Consider the following 20,593-nt stretch of genomic DNA (forward strand, 5'->3'; position numbering starts at 1 on the left):
ACACCTGAATGAGTAAAAAACAACAAGAACAACAACAACAAAGAATCCCCACTTTTGCAGAACGACGACAGCTTTGTTTCACTCTACGTTTCGATGACTGACGTCGTTTGCAGGTTTTGACAGCATAAATATATATTTATCTATGTATAGTATTTACATCATTTTGGTTACATCAGCTGATATACAGAACAGTTTCAGTATGGATTACATTTATGTGTCCATTGTAAACTAGGTAGTAGGGAATTTACAGGATTATCTTTTAACACACACACTCACACACCATCATCTCATCACTGTTGCGCAGAAACCTTGTATCTTACTTTTTGCCATTTTTACTTTTTGACATTTATTCTTTATATTGTATCAATGGTAAAAATCTCAGGATAAATGTACCAATAGAAATGACTTAGAACACTGGATTATTATCATGTCCCATGACTTTTGCCATATCCCATGGAACATAAAAAAGCTGGACTGACTTGCAGGATGTTTCTGCCAAAATTACTGTTTTTTTTATGTTGTTGCAAATCAAAGTTTTGTTGTGAGAGAAACAATAAATATATATTGTTACATTGGAAAAACAACAATGTAACAATACATTGTGAAATATTGTTCAGGCAGTTCCCTTGTTTCATGCTAGAATCACAGTAAGAAGAAAGTCTTTGAGCTGACTTGCATTAAAATTTAGGCCTCAATTTCACACAAACTAAATATTATTGCTGATATGCAAAACTCTTGTATCTCCATTATGGCAACTTTGGGCATTTCTATTGGTCCATTTTTTACAAAATTTAGAAGCATTGTACAAAACAACTGCTAGATTTAAAGCACATTATGACAAAAAGTCAACAAATTGAAAAACAATATGCATATCACATCAACACAGAGTTAATGTGCTAATGTGTTCTGTTCTAATCATGGGGAAATTGTGCACACATTTAAATTAGCATCTCTTTTCTCGTGTGACAGATATTTTGTGCTTTTTCACACACAAACAAGAAGCAAATTAGTGAGCAAATGTCTCTCGTCAGTGTTTCAGCACTACATTCATTGATTCTGAGAGGAAATGTTGCTGTAGTCTCATCTTTAGTGCTTGTTTCCAATCACTGTCTATCAGTACTGTGGTGTGGTAGACCACACATTAGTGAATGGTGGTGGAGACAGACAGGAGAGAGTAAGCAACGCCGGGAAGTAGGATGAGTTTGAGTGGGAAATGGTACGAGCTTTTGGGCTTTGGGCCAGAATTCCACTTCACAGAATTGGGGAATTCAGGGATTCGGGAAATTGAGGAAAATATGGCATAACCCGTTTTTTTGGAGATGTACTGTACATCATGCTGCGTTTTGTTTTTTACCCCTGCCTGGTGAGAAAAGTAGAACTGCAGCTAAAGAAAACAACACACTGATATTTTAAATAACCCTACTCTTGTAGGACTTTTTTTTCTTCATTCAGTTTATGAGAGAACATGCTTGTGGTTCCCTGGCCGCAGGAACATCTGTCAGACTTTGCGTCCAGTTCCTGCTCTCCAGTTTCCTGCTCCGCGGAGAATCGGACACCAGGAGAGGGAGGAGATGGCAGGACCTTCGGATTGGTGGTTCTGGCCTCAAAATCCATAAGTATTTTTGGACTGGTTCCCTCTCAGCAATTGCCTATATACTGCGCTACAGTGTAGCACAGTGGATAACAGCGCTAGTGGTCTCCATATCATCTAATTGAATTTGATGAGAGCAGCGCTGCGTCCATCTCTAGTGGTATAATGGCTTGAGTAAACCCGCAGAGCTTCTGTTTTACACACACAAGCAGGAATCTTAAAGGAGTATTCATTCCACCAGTTTTCAACCTGAAGTCTATCTGCTGTAACTCATATTTTATATAAACCTCAGCTGGAGGAAAATAGTTAGAAATTTGTAATGGATATTAATGTAGAACCATCACAGTTGGTCCATTCCTCATTAAAATTTCTCACAATGGAAAGAGCAATAAGCACTTTCACTTAGCATTGTGATTAAAACAGTGATTGAAAATGTAATAGTTAATCAATAATAATTATTAAAGCTTGGCATGCTATGACAAAACAAAAAAAATATTTTGTTCTGTGATAAATAATGCAATATTTAAAAAAACACATGAATATTAACCAAAAGATAATGATCCAGCGTGTTAAAATATTACAGATATCACCATCCAATGATCTATATTATATTGTAGCATGATATAATATGTCCATTTTTAAGTATACGTGGAAACATATTAAAAAATACACTGACATGCCACATATCATGGGATAAAATATTGACTTTTTCCATGTCCCATGGAAGCAAGCTAAAAAATACTGCGCTGAACTGTAAGATATGCGCTTGGGGACTCCTGCATTGACTGTTCTGTTTGCACGGACAATTCCTGCCAGAAGCCGCCGGTCACGATCATTACCATCCACTGCGCTGTCCACTGTGGGTCGTAATAGGCCTTGCTCGAACTCACAAGATAACACCTCACAAATTATACATACAGGTGTGGTCATTCGCTAGCAGTCCAATAAGTTAACACTTCATGATTAACAAGATCAACAGGTTATCTTACGAAAAAGATCTTAGCTTTAGCCATTCTAGTGTTATTACTGCTATCCCATGACTTTTGGCATGTCAGTGGCGTGTCAGTGTATTGTCTGTGATAATCAGCTGTGCGCTATTGAAGCAGCAGGTAGATATTAAGTTGAAAACTTGTGTAATTCCTTCAGATTTAATAACATTAACAGAATTATCAGACATTTCTTGGCATATGCACCGTCACTCATACACTCACTTACTTTGCTTGATTCTGATCATCGTGTTTTCTGCCAGTTTCTCGCTCCTGTTTTGACAAAAATCCTAAAAAAATATTTCTCTCCAGTATATACACACACTGTAACCTGGAAAAACCCCAGTGACCCATTGGCCAGATGTCCAGTTCCAGTTTATGCCCGTTTTGATAATGGCAGGAACCCTGCCCTCGGTTCTGTCTCTCATAAACACTGGTGTAGAGTCTGCGTGCTGGTGCAGTTGAGGCAGCTGACGTGGCAGCACCAGTGGAAAGTACAGTGGCATCTCTCCGTCACCTTCTCGACATGAGTTTTATAGCCCCGCCCACAGCACAGCAGCTCGCAGCCGTCCAGCGCCGGAGACGAGCTGTTGCAGGTGCGTCCCGATGTGCCCTGTGTGCCCGTTTTGCCATTATAGGAGCAGAAATTGGGCGACTTTTCAAAGTAGACCAGGTCTCGGGAGGATGGCAGCTTGTGTGCCGGGTTCTCCGGCTGCAGGTGCCGGGGGTCGGCCCGGTGGGATGCCCGGTTGCTGCCTTTGTTGGCATACACCACTCTGGAGGCTCCGTCGAAGCGGTCCTTCAGAATGTCCCCGACCGCCCTGAAGCTGGGGAGCCGCATCCAGCAGGTGCGCACAGTGCAGGAGCCCGACATGCCGTGACACTTACACTCCTGACGCATCTCTGCGGCCACAGTCTGGAGGAAACACAGACAAAATACACAGTCAGATCAGAGAGCTCAAACTTTAAACATCTTCTAGTTAAAACTCAGGACTCAGGAAAATTATTAGTTTCTTTGATTTTACCAAATTGAAAACTTCTGGAATATAATCAAGAGGAAGATGGATGATCACAAGCCATCAAACCAAACTGAACTGCTTGAATTTTTGCACCAGGAGTAAAGGCATAAAGTTATCCAAAAGCAGTGTGTAAGACTGGTGGAGGAGAACATGCCAAGATGCATGAAGACTATGATTAAAAAACAGGGCTATTCCACCAAACATTGATTTCTGAACTCTTAAAATTTGAATATGAATATGAACTTGTTTTCTTTGCATTATTTGAGGTCTGAAAGCTCTGCATCTTTTTTGTTATTTCAGCCATTTCTTATTTTCTGCAAATAATTTGGGAAAAATGTTGTCTGTACAACATGGTCATTTTACTCAAACATATACCTATAAATAGCAAAATCAGAGAAACTCAGATTCAGAAATTCAGAAAGTGAAGTGGTCTCTTAATCTTTTTAAGAGCTGTATATATGCTGGTCAATACTATAAGCATAATGATATATAGTGCAATAGTTACAATATTGATACATTTAATATGCTTATATATTATACTATACCCTTAAAATGAACGGACCAATAGAAATGCTCCTTTTTGAGGAATATATGAGGTCTGCATGACCCACCTTTCATATTATTTACATGTTAAAAAGATTTAAATCCTTTAATGAAGTATCATCTTAAACATAGTTTGTAATTCTGCATTATGACTCTAACTATTATAAGTTGATTCAAATCTATTTTTATTTATATGGGTCTTTCATTTTTTACAAGGGATTACAACACAGTTTTACAGATATTCACATCCACAACCACTAATGAGCAAACTGATGAGTCACAAGCAGGAAACGCTTCCCAACAAACAGCATGAGGAAGAAACTCTGGAGGAACCCACACAAAATGTGAACCCACAAAATGAGAGTTATTATGAATTATTACCTTATTATGGAGTTATTAACACTAATTACACAGTGAATTCTGTGTATTATTCAGTATGTAACATAAAACAGATTGTGTATTTATAAGTGTTTAAAATTGTGTGTGGAAAAAGTGTTGGACTGGCATACTTAAAGGAACTTTTTGGTTTTAAAAAAATGAATCGACATAATGTATGGCTTATTATAGACTCAGTCAATCGACCAAAACATGTTTGGTATCTGATGTGTGCTTCTTTAGTTTACACCAGGAGATACTAGGCTGATGTTACTAACAAATACTGGACTTAGACCCTCAATAATCTTACACCAATCAGTCAGAACATGCTGAGTGTTGTGTAGGCCACTAAACTCATGGACTTCACAAGAGGTGGCACGTGCATTTCCCTGTTTTGGAGAACATTTGGTAATTACTGACCACAGCATACCAGAAACACCTCATAATTATATTAGTGTATATTGGTAAATAAAGGTAAAAATCATGATGTATACTTGTACTTTTTCCTAAAATGTTGGGTATATAAGTCAACAAAACAAAAAAACAGGCCTTATTTCAATATTTAATCTAAAACTGTGACTTTCTTTTATTTATAGACTAAAGTATGTCATAGACTACATTGATTTAACTGTGAAAATTAAACATCCAGTGTTTGTTAGGAAAAGTAGCATAAAAATTCCTTTTCTGAGGTTAAAAAAGCACAATTGTTAATTAAACATGTTGTTCCTGATTTGGAATGGGCCTGTTGGCAGGTCTGGAATTAATCCCCATTTCTCAAACTCATATCTAATAATACTATGTTTAATAGCCATTATTAACAAAATCACAGTAGTTACTAAACAGTAGGTTATAAGAGTATTAACCTTATAATAAGCCTAAAGCTCTCGTAATTCAAAAGACAAATGTGGGTCTTAAATATCCTCCAACTCCTGACCAAATAAATCACATGTTAATTTAATTAATTTAATAAGTGTTGCCAAATAATTCACAGTAGTTACTGAATAATAACTACATCTTAAGATTGATGACTTAAGTAATATGCATAGACTTGAATGGGTTGGGAAATACTTCCTTTATGAACAGCTAACCCTAAACGCAGCCTGCAGGTCTGATTTAGTGGCCGTTTATCAGTTTTAATGAGTGAATATCAGTCACCGATTGTGTCAGGTGATGGTGTCTCTTACTATTCTCCCCGCCTCGTTGTTGTGTAGGTTAGTGAGGTATCGCAGGTCTCGGCCTCTCTCGCTGGAGTCCACGAAGTCTCGTCCGAACACCCTGCCGAAGTCCACGTTATCACTGCAGCCCCCCCAGTGCCAATCAGGCCCGCCGGGTCCCCGCCGCCTGTAGTCGCAGGTGCAGGTCTCGATGGAGCCTTCAGAGCAGGACCGGGCCACGGCGTGGGTCACCCCGGCACTCGTGATGGCGAACACGAACGCTGTCTCTCGGCAACCTGGCAAAACAATAGCCACAATGTTCTTCAGGAATTCCCACCCATGTCTGCTTTAAAGAGGATAAATCGGTTCTCAAAAGCCTGACTTGCAGTTGGGTTTTATTATTTTATTCCACTGGCTAAAACCATAGCCTCTCAAATACATGGTAGGCTTGTGTTAACCTCTTGACCTTCATTCCTTGAATTCTTCACCTTTAAATTGATATCATAATACATAATAAATAAAATACTTACTGTATATAAGTATATTGAACTCTCACATATGGAAGATATTTGTCGATTGTCACTTGATTTGTGTAAGAAAATATCGATATTGAATAGTATTGTGATATTTTGCAATACTGTATCAATTCGCAAAAACATTTTGATTAAAGATAAGTGACCTTATCTAGACCAGGGTTTTAAGAAGAGACTTCAAACATTTACAGAAATTATATACAATCATACCATCTATTCAGTGGTCCTCGAAAAAAAAATTATATTTCTAGAAGTATTTTGTATTTGTGTAACAAAATCCTCTCAAGAAATCTGACAATTCAACTGTCAAGTCAATGAGTTAAGTACAAATAATTGTAAAGCTTTTCTTGTGAAACATATTTCTATATCAAAGTGGACATAGTGTAAGGAACAGCTTCAGTTTATGTATATCAGGGCTGTTCAATAAAAAAACAGTATCTCTATTTTTTTTGTTTTTTAGTTTACTATTAAAAACAAACATTTACTGATGAAGGTACCAATAGAAATTCTCATAAATGGCCTGAAATAAACTCTTTTTACATTGACGTCCATTAAAAGGTACACCATATTGCCAAAAGTGTTGCATTAGTGGAAGAATGGGTCTCAGGCTCTCAGGAGCTCAGTGAACTCCAGCACTGTCGTATCGTGATAGGATGCAGCACCTGTGCAACAAGTCCAGTCGTAAAATTTCACTACTCACTACTAAATATTCCACAGCCAACTGTCAGTGATATTATAACACAGTGGAAGAGACTGGGAACAACAGAAACTCACTATGTCAGTGTACAACAACAGAGCAGGTGTCACGTCTGGTGCTGTTAGCTCCTCTGTCCCTTCCACACCCAGCTCTAACAGAGGGTCTCAGGTTAACAACTACACTACCCAGAATGCACCACCCGCTGACATCACGCACTCACCTGATCACGTGACACCTCACCTGCTTCCACCAGGAAGCCCCGAATACTGATTACTGGCACTATAAAGGTGCACGCCAAACAGACTTCATCGCCGCGTATTGTAGGTTATCCTCGTACAAAGCGTTACTTATCTCTTGTCTCAGTTTACTTTGTGTATGACCTTGCTTTTTGTTTCTCGACGCCGATTTTGCCTCTGCCTTTGATATTGGATTGTTTGTGTATGACCTGGACTGTGCTTTCACCACCGCCTCTTGGATTATCTCTGATACTGGATTGCTTGTGTATGAACTCTGGACTGTCTCTCGTTTATGGTATGGTTTTGTCTGCATTGCTCTGTCTACTGGTAATTACCCCTGTTTCTGTATCGACCCTGATTATATCTGTTTATTATCATAATAAACATACTTTGTTTTTATCAGTATCTGCGCTTGTCTGCTATTCTGTTCTGACCATGACAGAATACGCGGCCGAACTAAATCAGATAGCAGATACTGAGGCTATTAGATCTGGTTTAGCCAACCAGGGGAGGCTACTCGGTCAGCACCAGCAAACGCTCGCTGGTGTGACCCAAGCTGTTTCTGAGCTAGCCCGCCAGCAAACCACGCAGCAGCAACAACTAGCTGAGCTGCTAGCTCACCTCAGAGGCGTAACTGAGCCTAGCCCTAGCCCGTTAGCTGCCCCCAGTATGCCTAACGCTAACTCTTCTGTGTCTGGATTTTCTGTCTCTAAACCGGAGTTGTTTGATGGGGATCCGGAAAAATGCTGCGGTTTTCTTTTACAATGCTCCGTGTTTTTCAGTAATTCACCGCCTACAACCGATAAAGCTAAGATCGGTTTTATTATCTCACGGCTTTCTGGTAAGGCACTCGAGTGGGCTACAGCTATTTGGGAAGACCTTTCTGGGGCTAGTTACACTGACTTTTTGGCTACTTTCCGCTCAGTTTTTGATCATTCGCGTTATGGACAGTCTAATGGAGAACTTTTGCTGGCTCTCAAGCAAGGTCAGAAGCCGGTGGCTTCCTACGCTTTGGAGTTTCGCACTCTCGCAGCTGGTAGTGGGTGGAATAACGCTGCTTTAATCAACGTGTTTAGATGCGGACTTAACCCAGATGTACAGAGGGAATTAGCCTGCAGAGATGATTCACTGACCCTGGATCAGCTCATCTCACTGTCGATCCGGTTGGATCAACTTCTCTCGCGCCGACCCAAGACCAGTCCTCGCACTCAACACACTCCTGTGTCTCTGCCCCGCGCTCCCACTCCAGAGAAAGCTGCGCTGCCTGCCCCAGAGCCCATGGATATCCAGAAAACCCGGCTAACTCCAGAGGAGCGGCAGCGTCGAATCCGGCTTCGCCTATGCCTTTATTGTGGAGAGGCCGGGCATTTCAAGGCTGAGTGTGGTCTCCTGACCCGACCTGTGAAAGCTCCAGCCCTGGGACAGCGCGTGGAGTGCTCTCCACGCGCTAACGTGGTACGTAAGCACAACACAATACTTCGCTCTAAATGTTTTTCTTTGCCTGTAAATATTATGTTACCTACTGGTATGCTCTCTGTCCCAGCGCTTGTAGATTCCGGGTCGGAGGGGAACTTCATCAGCCAGGACCTAGTTAAGGAGCATGGAGTGCCCACCAGAGAACTTCTACGTCCATTAGCCATCCATGCTGTTGATGGAAAGACTGTCCGCTCCAAGCCGGTTACCCTGCAGACTCTGCCCATCACTCTACAAGCCAGCGCTCTCCATTTTGAGGAACTACCGCTTTTCGTGCTTCCCTGCACCGAGCATCCAGTTATCCTGGGCATGCCATGGCTGAAGACCCACGATCCCACTGTCTCCTGGCGCGATGGGGATATCACGGTTTGGTCTGCTCATTGTCATGAACATTGTCTAGCTTTGGATAGTTTAATCATTCAGTCTACTTCAGTAGAAAGTCCTGATGTTTCTGATCACGTTGTTGTACCCGCTGAGTATTCAGATTTTTTGGAAGTGTTTAGCAAAGATAACGCTACTAAATTGCCTCCGCATCGTCCCTATGACTGTGCTATTGACCTAGTGGAGGGTGCCACCTTACCCAAAGCTAGAGTCTACCCCCTTACGCTCGATGAGGAAAAGGCTATGCGTGATTATGTTACTGAAGCTTTGGCGCAAGGTTTCATTCGGCCGTCAAAGTCCCCCGTCGGTTCTGGATTCTTCTTTGTAAAGAAAAAGGACGGGGGACTGAGACCATGTATTGATTATAGAGGTTTGAATGCCATTACCAAGAAATTCGCTTACCCATTACCCCTCATTCCATGTGCCCTTGAACAACTGCGTTCAGCTACCTACTTTACTAAGCTTGATTTGCGTAGCGCTTACAATTTGATCCGCATTAGGGAGGGGGACGAATGGAAAACCGCGTTCACCACTACTAATGGCCACTACGAGTACCTAGTCATGAGTTATGGTCTCGCTAACGCACCCGCAGTATTTCAGTCGTTTATGAACGATGTTTTTAGAGACATGATTGGCAAATATGTGACACTTTTTATAGACGACATTTTGATCTATTCCTCAGACTTAGATTCCCACGTGCAGCACGTGCGCTCAGTTCTCCAGAGACTGTTAGAAAACAATCTTTACGCTAAAGCCGAGAAATGCGAGTTCCACCTTCAAAGAGTCGCATTTCTCGGCTATGTCATCAGCTCCCAGGGAGTTCTTATGGATGACTCTAAAGTAGATGCCGTAACTAGCTGGCCCGTTCCCCAGTCTATCAAAGATCTTCAACGTTTCTTAGGATTCGCAAACTTTTACAGACGTTTCATACGTAACTTTAGTAGCATAGCTGCCCCCCTTACGGCGCTCACTAAAAATGCCACCAAAATTCTGAAGTGGTCCCCTGAAGCTGACCAAGCTTTTCAGAAATTGAAAGCCGCTTTTGTCTCTGCCCCCATCCTGACACATCCTAATCCAGACTTACCCTTTGTTGTAGAAGTCGATGCTTCTAATACCGGCATCGGAGCAGTTCTCTCCCAACGCAGTGGTTCACCGCCTAAGCTTCATCCTGTAGCCTTTTTCTCAAAGAAAATGTCACCAGCGGAGCGTAATTATGGGATAGGGGATAGAGAGCTGCTGGCTGTAAAACTAGCTCTAGAGGAGTGGCGTCACTGGCTGGAAGGTGCTGCACATCCATTCACCGTACTTACCGATCACAAGAACCTAGAGTATCTCCGTACTGCTAAACGTCTAAACCCCCGTCAAGCTCGTTGGTCACTGTTTTTCTCCCGATTCAATTTTTCGATCTCGTTTCGTCCAGGCAACCGTAATACTAAGGCTGATGCCTTATCTCGTGTTTTCAGTTCCCCAGACGACACATGCCATGCTTCCGAACCCGAACACATTCTGCCACCCACTGTCAAAGTAGCAGCTATTAGATGGGAACTCGATGACCTTATTCAGCAGAGTCAAATTAACACACAATCTCCGGAGGGTTGCCCTCCTCACAAGACTTATGTACCTGAACAATTTCGTGATCAACTTATTGGCTGGGCACATGCTGCTCTTACTTCCGGTCATCCAGGCGTTACACGTACATTGCAACTCATCTCAGCTCGGTATTGGTGGGAAACCATGCGAGCTGACGTTCAAACGTTCGTAGTTTCATGTTCAGTCTGCGCACAATGCAAAACACCAAAAACCCTTCCAGCCGGTAAGCTATGTCCCCTGCCTGTGCCTGAACGACCATGGTCACATATTGCTGTAGACTTTGTTACTGATTTGCCTGAATCTGAAGGTTACACAACTGTCCTTACAGTGGTAGACAGATTTTCTAGGGGAGTTAAGTTTATCCCTTTTCCTGCACTTCCTACTGCTCTTCAGACCGCCCAAGCTATATACACACACATTTTCAGACATTATGGGGTTCCGGAGGACATTTTGTCAGATAGAGGTCCTCAATTTACTTCTCGGGTATGGAAATCATTTTTTGAACATTTGGGAGTACACGTGAGTCTCACTTCTGGGTTTCACCCCACTAGTAATGGTCAGTGTGAGAGAGTTAACCAGGAGTTGGGAAAGTTTCTAAGGCTATACTGTTTCAAGCATGCTTCTGAGTGGTCACAATATTTGATTTGGGCTGAAATAGCTCAAAACTCCTTAACTAACTCCACGTCTGGTCTCACTCCCTTTCAGTGCATTCTGGGTTATCAGCCTCCGTTAGCTCCGTGGACAGCGTCGTCCACTGAGATTCCCGCTGTTGACGACTGGATGAAGCGGAGTGAGCAGGTGTGGGAGGAGACGCATCAGCAGATCTCGGAGGTCTTACGGAAATATAAGGAGCAGTCCGACAGACACCGTGGTACCACCCCCCAATACCAACCCGGAGACAGGGTGTGGTTGTCGACCCGGGACTTGAGGTTTGAGGGGGCCTGTAGGAAACTGCTGCCTAAGTATATTGGCCCATTTAAGGTGTTGTCTCAGGTTAACGAGGTGACTTATAAGATTGAGTTGCCTGCTCAGTACAGGGTGCATAACTCGTTCCATGTTTCTCTGCTCAAGCCTCTTGTCCCAGGTCCGCTTGCTGAGGGTGTTCCAGATGACGTGCCGCCCGCGGCAGTGGAGGGGGAGGATTCGTCTACCTATGCGGTTCGAGAGGTGTTGGATTCACGCAGGCGTGGCGGTGTGCTCCAGTACCTCATAGACTGGGAGGGTTACGGCCCTGAGGAGCGTTGCTGGGTTGCCGCCGGTGACGTGCTGGATCCTGCTCTACTGGCCGAATTTCATGCCCGTCATCCTGGTAAGCCTGCTCCTAGACCCCGTGGGCGTCCCAAGCGCTCACTCTCTTCTTCGGCTCCGGTGCGTAGGGGTTCCCAGTCTCGCAACCCCCGCCTGCCCGTCACCTCTGAGGCTACGCCTGGTCCTCCCGCCGGTACTCCCTGCCCGTCGGGTGGACGTCGTCGTGGTCGTCCCCGTTCCGGCTCCGTTCCGACTCCCTTGGGGGGAGGTACTGTCACGTCTGGTGCTGTTAGCTCCTCTGTCCCTTCCACACCCAGCTCTAACGGAGGGTCTCAGGTTAACAACTACACTACCCAGAATGCACCACCCGCTGACATCACGCACTCACCTGATCACGTGACACCTCACCTGCTTCCACCAGGAAGCCCCGAATACTGATTACTGGCACTATAAAGGTGCACGCCAAACAGACTTCATCGCCGCGTATTGTAGGTTATCCTCGTACAAAGCGTTACTTATCTCTTGTCTCAGTTTACTTTGTGTATGACCTTGCTTTTTGTTTCTCGACGCCGATTTTGCCTCTGCCTTTGATATTGGATTGTTTGTGTATGACCTGGACTGTGCTTTCACCACCGCCTCTTGGATTATCTCTGATACTGGATTGCTTGTGTATGAACTCTGGACTGTCTCTCGTTTATGGTATGGTTTTGTCTGCATTGCTCTGTCTACTGGTAATTACCCCTGTTTCTGTATCGACCCTGATTATATCTGTTTATTATCATAATAAACATACTTTGTTTTTATCAGTATCTGCGCTTGTCTGCTATTCTGTTCTGACCATGACAGCAGGATCACTACACACCTCCAAATTTCATGTAGCTTCAGATTAGATCAAGAACAGAAGAGTGTAGAGAGACTCATGGCAGAGCAGCTGCATCCACAGTGCAGGCAAGCAGATACTTTTGGTTATATAGTGAAAAGTTGATGTTTTGAGGATACATGTGTTTTTTTATTGGACTGCAATGATATGAAGTTTTAAAAATATGTGAAAAAGTGAAAAACTGCTAGGTTTTTGTGTTACAGTAATGATATATAACTAACATATTAAGGCATAATACTAATATCTGAATAATCCCACAGTTTAAGGGGTTAAGCGGAGGTTACCCTTCTATTAGAGCGAAATGCTGACAGATGGACATTGCAAGCTCACCTCTGTTGACGATCTTGCCGAAGACGGTGGGAGTGTGTGAGGTGGGGCAGTTCCAGCGGCGGTTGCGGAACTGCCACTTGCACTCCTTTATGGCGGTGTGCAGGCCGGCCGCAATGGCGTGCAGAATGCCGGGGTTCTGCCGGATCAGCCTCCTCTGGCGGCGGCTCAGCAGAGACAGGCTGGGGTCCAGTGCCAACTGCACGTTTTTGGTGTTGGTGAGGAGGTTGGCAGAAGATGCAACATTCACTATGCCCCTGGAGGAGGAGGAGAAGAGAGGGCGGTGAGGAGGGTGAGCTTTTGAGACCTTTATCTTACTCACTGAATTTTATGTTGATTGTAAAGGATACAATACAATGGCATGCCACAAAGTCATGGGATAGCGATATGTAAATTCATCCTAAAGTACCTAAAGTAACCTCAGGCAATGACTTGGAAACTCCCATGCAGGTGTAATCTGTGAGGTGTTATTGTGTTAGTAAGATAAAACACTGGCCAGAGTGCTCATGGCAAGGTAATATGAATTATGGGAGTTGGAGTGAGGCCTGATAGTGGGGGTAAATGAATGTGAAATTCAATTTCTGAAGTTGTGCAGATATTTAAAACTGATGTCTGTAAGTTTTGGGATTTAGGGTCCTCTCTGATAAAAATGGGTAATTGCACCGAGCGTGCAGAAGAATCGTTTTAAACTGGGCGAGTGTGATGCGGTCTCCTTTAGAGTGGATGAATCCAATTCCAGGTTATGCTCAGTCAGAAACTTTCTTTGGTTAATAAACTTTCTATGGGTGAATAAGCTACTGAGGCCTGAGTTCTCCTTCTGAAGTCTCCATTGCTCCACCTCCGCCTCTCGTGTTCAGTAAAACTGAGCCAGATCCTCTTTTAGAGGCTGTAAGTGTGACGTAAGTATGTAAAGACGTGTGACGTGGCCGGAAGAACCCCTGCGAAAAGCGACCCGACACCCCAGTTTTTAGAATGAATATATTACGCTTAGCAAAGATGGTCGTTCCAGCACACTGCTACCATTAAACACAATAATGTATTACTTCTCCACTCAGAAATGCTCTCCTTTCAGTTTAGAAACAAAATAATACGGAATGCCACTTTAACATTCCTCGATCCACAGTGTCACTTTTGTTCAGGGAATACATCATAGAAGGCATTACCACCTACAGTATACAAAGTAGTGCGTGGTAATGATAGTGACCGGTGTTGTCTGGCTAGAATTGACGAATACTCAATCCTAAATACTATATACACTTTTAAAACCAAAAAGCACCAAAATATGTTATTAAAAGACTCAAAATAAGCAAAAGTAACTCAACTTAAAGGTCTGATAAGGAGCCAAAAATGTTTCTTGTACATCATCGCTCTAAAAAGTGTCTTTTTACAGTTACTTTTAAGAGATTTTTGTTCATCTGCTCACATTTCCACTCCTTCAATTAACTCAGGCATACTCTGAACCAGTGCAATGTCAGGGTGTAAATGAGGTGATTTGTTGTTGCTAATGTTCAGCTCACAGTTCACCACCAGACTGACCAAGAACAGCAGAAGAAACGTTTCCTAATTTCACCTAAAGCAGGAAGCTTCTTATTAACCCTGATGTTAGAGCTCATGTTGTTTTAACAGTAGGCCGTAATTATGTAGAGTAGAGTCTATGAAGTCAGATGTGGCTGGAGATGAGCCAGTGTTGGACTCTGCCTATCAGTCATATCAAGGGAAACCGAAGGTTATTCACAGAAGTAGCTTATTAAAGGCCTTCGACTGTGTTTCACGTCATCTTCAACGTCTCATTTTGTTACACTGCTCGATTTTTAAAACAAACTCATGTGGACTGACAACGCCTTTAATGTGTATGTGGTGAAGGACCATTATTAAGACAAATACTGTATTTAATAATGCATTTAAAATGTATTTTTGTATTTTTCCACTATAAACTGCCCAACATGGAGTGATTGATTCAGTCTTACAGTTTAATTAAAGCCTGGAAGCACTTAACACATTGAACCCTATGAGGGAGTTCCTATATCTTTTTTTTGGACTTCACAGCATTTTGAATGAAGATTCTCCATTGAAAGAAAAACATAGTCTATGACTAAGCTTAATCCCTGTCTGATAAACTGCCGCTATAGATTTGTTGATATTTACTTAAGGCAAAGCTATTATTTTGTTAATTATAATTTTAGCAATTTTGTGGCGTCCCTCTGGGTTCAGTGTAAGGGTTTGTATATCTTTGCTACAATGTTACGTCTGTCTTACAGCTTTGTCCAAAGTTTGTCCAAATGTTTTCACGTTTAATTACTTATTTAATTCACTTTATAATATGGTCACAACATTGTCACAACCTTATTATTAAGTAACATTAAGTCTTTTAGTCATAAAGCTACCTTTTGACTTACTTTTCACATCTTAAATCATGTTTAATTGTCCATTTTCTGACAATAATGCACATATTACATTTTAGAATAGTTTGACACAATGCTGTCACAACATAAAGTTAGCTGGGAACAATTGTTCTACAAACAACCATTTTCGATTGAGATGTGAAGAATCTTCAAATTTCCCCTTTAAAATGTTCTTTATTCTCACATCGCTTTTAAAAATGTTTTAATGTTTTTAAAGTTTTTTCTTCTTGGAAAATGTGGTTCTTCTTAAAGTAACCCTTTGTGGCACCTTTAATTATGTAGAGTGTACCATGAAACTGAAATATGGGACCACATATAGATCCTCAGACCTGAAGGGGTTAATAATCCTCTCCAAATGATTAGTCAGATGTTACAGATGATGCAGACGTTTGCAGAGTTTGCGCATTTTGGAGAATCGTGAACACACATCGCCTTACGAGAACGCAGCTCTGAACGAAGCCAATGAAATAAATCCAGATTTAATTTATCCCACATTATTGGACCGAGGAAAATGTTGTCTGGGGTTCAAGCCACACTGTCAAAACCAAGGGGGAGAGAGGTGGTGGTGGTGGTGTGGGGGTGTTTTATTGTAAAACTGAGTGGATTTGCTTTTTTTTTTTGCTTATTCTCTTCTGTTCACACATGTATAAGACAAAGCATGAAAGTTATAAAAGGTAGCTGAACATATATATTTTTTAAAGCATCAGTCCCAAAGATGATGAAACACAAAGTTGTTACAATGTTATCTACTTTCTTATAGCACTCATACAATGTAGTATGAAGTTTGCCCTACTTACCATTTATCAACATCATTGTCACAACCTCATTATTAAGTAACACACACTGCCTCTTTCTATAAGATTTAACAACTTTCCAAAAACTCAAACCGTTTTCTATTAGCCGTTAGATGACAATATCATATATATAACATATAACATATCATATATATTAGAACTACTAGGGGTGGGAAAATATATCGATATTGCGGTATATTTTATAGTTTTGATCGTATCATATCAAAATCTGGCATCAAATATTGATAGTTTTATCGAAATATAGATCTCTAAATTCCCTAAGACTCGCCCCCTCAATTTGCTTCATTAGTCAATGTAGTGGTGCTAATCAAATAAGATAAACCTTATACTCCTTATTTAGTAGTTGATCTTCTTCAGTAACACAGGTGCTGTAAAGTATAATAGACAATTGTCTTGCGATATATTGAGTATCCCAAAATCACAGTATCGTGATTTTATCACTATGGGCAACGTATCTTGAGATGCCCTGTGATTATCATTCCCATTTTGTAAAAAAAAATAAAAAATAAATAAAAGGAGGGGGTAGCTTCTAGCTGGTAAATAACAACAGAAATAAACTGAGCTTTGGAAATGGATTAAAAAAAATCAATTTACAAAGCCTGTGTCTGTAGAAAAGCAGTGCTAGAACATATTGTTACACACTTACACACAGCACATCCACACTTTCATCATAATAACTGGAAAAAGACACAGAAACAAAGATAACTCTGTAATTACTAAAAGTATACTGTTTCCTACATCTTCAAAAAACTGGATAAAACCGCTACTGGAAGAGTCACGTTTGGCTGACCCACATGGCAACAGCTTTAGCCTTTAGCTCAGCTTAACACTGGACTAAGTCTTAGTTTTAGCAGTGTAGGTCTCATGATTTTGGGATTTCTAAATATTTAAATTGTAAATTTTAAAGTTTGTATTATTGACAAAGAGGCAGTGTTACCTATAGTAATGAGGTTGTTATTGACAGTGGTATTGATAAAACATAAGGTATGACAACGTTGTGGGCACTAAAACAATAGATGTCACAACACAACTGTTTCTCCATCAGCTAGCTCTAAATCTAAACTGGCTTGCATATTGTATATATACATATATATATATATATATATATATATATATATATATATATATATATATATATATATATATATATATATATATATATATAATAAATAAAAATCACATACTGTCATTCACAATAATGGTACTTCACCCCCTGCTTACCCTTTCGTTTTAGAGCTAACTGCATGTATTAATATTGATTAATATTGATTAATTCGAGGGATCTGCCTCCTCACGTGACCTTGGTTAGTTTTGAGACGCCACTTACTAATACAACAGCAGGTGTGGGCACGTGTGCGTGTGCGTGTGTGTGTGTGTGGTAGACCCCCGGGACCCCGGCCTGGACTCACCACCAGCGGCCGCTGCTGTTCGCCGCGCTCGCTCCCGACAGCGCGGAGGCGAGCAGCACGCACGCGCCTTTCAGTCCTAGCAGCAGCGCGAGCACGCGCCAGGCAGCTGCAAGAGGAGGCCACGATTGAATAATAATATTTATAATAATAATTACCACAATAAAACAACTGTAACGACAACAAAAACAACAACAATAATACTAATACTAATAATAATACTAATAATAATACTAATAATAATACTAATAATAATAATGATAATAATAATAATAATAATAATAATAATAATAATAATAATAGTAATAATAATAATCCTTGGTATTATAATAATGTTATTTAATTGAACACGTTGAATACAGCCTATTTGATCACAGATTCATTTATTTTATTTAATTGGCTCATGAATTATACATGGTAGCATGCATGATAGCATCCTGCTTTATTATTGTTGACTTTACCATTCAGTACATGTCTCAAATCTGCTGTAATAACATATAACAATTTAGGAGTAACTTAACATTAAAACATCCTAGGCACTGTGCTAAAGTCAATATTACTATAATATACTTATCTATACTGTTCCATATTACAGTATTGCAGTGAGTGCAATATTAAAAGTGACTATTAACCTATTTGTGGTAGTAGTTGACAACATAGCAGGTGTAATAACTGCCATTCTGGCAAAGCTATCTCTATTATACATTTTCCCATAGACTACGCTATGAGGCTTAAACATGCATAATAAATATAAAATCTATAATCTATAAAAACATACAATCCACATAGAATATAAGATTCTATATGTATAAAATACCTAAATAATTGATCCAACAGCCTAGGTTTGTGTCCTAAATAATATGTCTATTTTATGCTATTATTTACTACACACAGAGCTACACGCACATCTTATCTGATAGTAATGCATTATTGTTGATGTTCTTATTTAATAGTTAACTAAACAGTGTAGGTATTAAATCACTTACAAAAAATTGTTATATAAACATTCATTGATAATGTAAGGTTATACATTTAACACTTTAAGTGTGAATCCAACACCCTAGGGCTGCATTCTAAACCAGGCATTACTATACTATACTATACTATACTATACTATACTATATAATAGCATGTTTAGGATCCCTATAATCCTGTAGAAACCGCAACCCCAAGTGATTATATAAGGTTATACATCCAATACTTTACTGTGAATCCCACAGCCAAGGCTGCGTTCTAAATCACATACTATACTATACCAAATTATACCAAATATACCAAACTATAACAAACTGTACTATATGATGGCATGCTTAGGGCCCCTATATTATTTATCTGTGAATTTAGCACCCAATGGCTGTTTCCTAAACCACAAATTATAATACTATACTATACTATATTATACTATACTATACCTTTCTCAGAACCCCTATCATTTACATAGAAGTGATAATAAAGTATTTTACATCCAACATGCTAAGTGTGAATTCAGCACCCCATGACTGCAACCTAAACCACATATATACTATACTATACTATATTATACTATGCTATACTATACTATATAAAACTATACTATATGATGGCATGCTCAGAGCCCCAAAATTTCAGTTAGACTCCTCAACCTCAAGTGATAATAAAAGGTTATATAATATAATATCTAAGACGTTAAGTGTAAATTCCACATCCTAGGATCATAAACCACATATTATTATACTAAAATACACTACACTACACAAATTGACTTCCTCAAAGCCCCTATAATATAACGTATATAAGGCTATACCTCCAACACTATAAGTGTAACTTCAACACCCAATTAAATCGTTGTAAAGCACATTATATTATATTATACTATACTATTTTACATTAAACTATTAAACTACACTAAGAGTGCATTTATAATATTGATATATTGCTGTTGACTTAATTGAACACTGCAGGTATTAATTAATTGCCATTCAGGCTGAGGCTGAGTCTGAATCTGAATCTAAATCAAACTAAAGTGACCCTGCTCTGGCATTGCATGCACAACAACATGCATGCACGTGCTCGTTATAATCACATTATATAATCACATACATATACATACATATTAATATATATATGCATGCTGTAGCCTATAGTACTCACCAGTCCACATGTTCCAGCGATGATGCACAGCACCAGTTAGCAGCGTGTGTACGAGTGTGTGTGTGTATGCGCGTGTGTGTGTGTGTTATTTATGTGTGTGTGAGGAAGCCTGAAGTTGACGGCAGTGCTGCTGCTGCTGCTGCTCTCGCGCTCTCGTGCGTCTGCGCCTCACTGATGCTGCTGTGCACGGCGCTCGCGCTCCTCATCCCCTTGGTGACTGATAGGCGACACATTCTTCACTTATTGAGCTACAAGATGAATAAAAAAGGGATTTGCTGCTCTCATCTCCCTCTCTCTCCCCTTCTCTCTCTCTCTCCCTCTTTTTCCTCCCTCCTTTTGTAAAGCTCTGAAAAGACGGATAGGTTAATTCTCCTCATAGGGGCTCACAGAAGAAAGAAAAGACAACAGCAGAGAAAGAGAGAGAGAAAAAGAGAGGAGGGGTGAAGGAAAGAGGAGAGAAAACACATACACGCCGCGGCGTCTCTCTCTCTCTTTTTTTTCAGAGTATCATTCTGACAAATCCAGACTGAATCCAAAGGTTCCGATCAGGCGCGTGAAGAGAGGGAGCAATGGACTGTCTCTCCTCCACCAGCCCACCACATCCTCTTCCATTACTCCCATTAAACACACACACACACACACTTTACTCATACACCAGCACCAGCAAGCAGAGCTCACACACACACTGTCTCCCTGCAGTACAGTTAGAACTGAAGGATATGAAGAGTCTGAAATGGCCTTTTTTTTTACCCCGGAGTGTTTGGATTTACTCCCTTAACCGCGTCTCCTCCCTCCCTCTCTTTCTCT

At 40.7% G+C, this 20,593-nt stretch overlaps 1 protein-coding gene across 1 annotated transcript; it reads right to left on the minus strand.

Annotated features, from left to right (window-relative positions):
• Nucleotides 1-1,929: 1,929 nt before the first annotated feature.
• Nucleotides 1,930-20,492, minus strand: wnt1 (wingless-type MMTV integration site family, member 1). The gene is made up of 5 exons (XM_022676739.2): nt 19,787-20,492; nt 17,660-17,765; nt 13,037-13,290; nt 5,699-5,964; nt 1,930-3,493 (listed from the first exon to the last, which is right to left on the minus strand). The coding sequence occupies exons 1-5, from the start codon at nt 19,794-19,796 to the stop codon at nt 3,002-3,004; spliced, it is 1,128 nt and encodes a 375-aa protein (XP_022532460.2). The 5' UTR covers nt 19,797-20,492; the 3' UTR covers nt 1,930-3,001.
• Between the last annotated feature and the right edge of the window lie 101 nt (nt 20,493-20,593).

Source organism: Astyanax mexicanus, chromosome 13 (assembly GCF_023375975.1).
Source record: "Astyanax mexicanus isolate ESR-SI-001 chromosome 13, AstMex3_surface, whole genome shotgun sequence".
NCBI lineage: Eukaryota > Metazoa > Chordata > Actinopteri > Characiformes > Acestrorhamphidae > Astyanax > Astyanax mexicanus.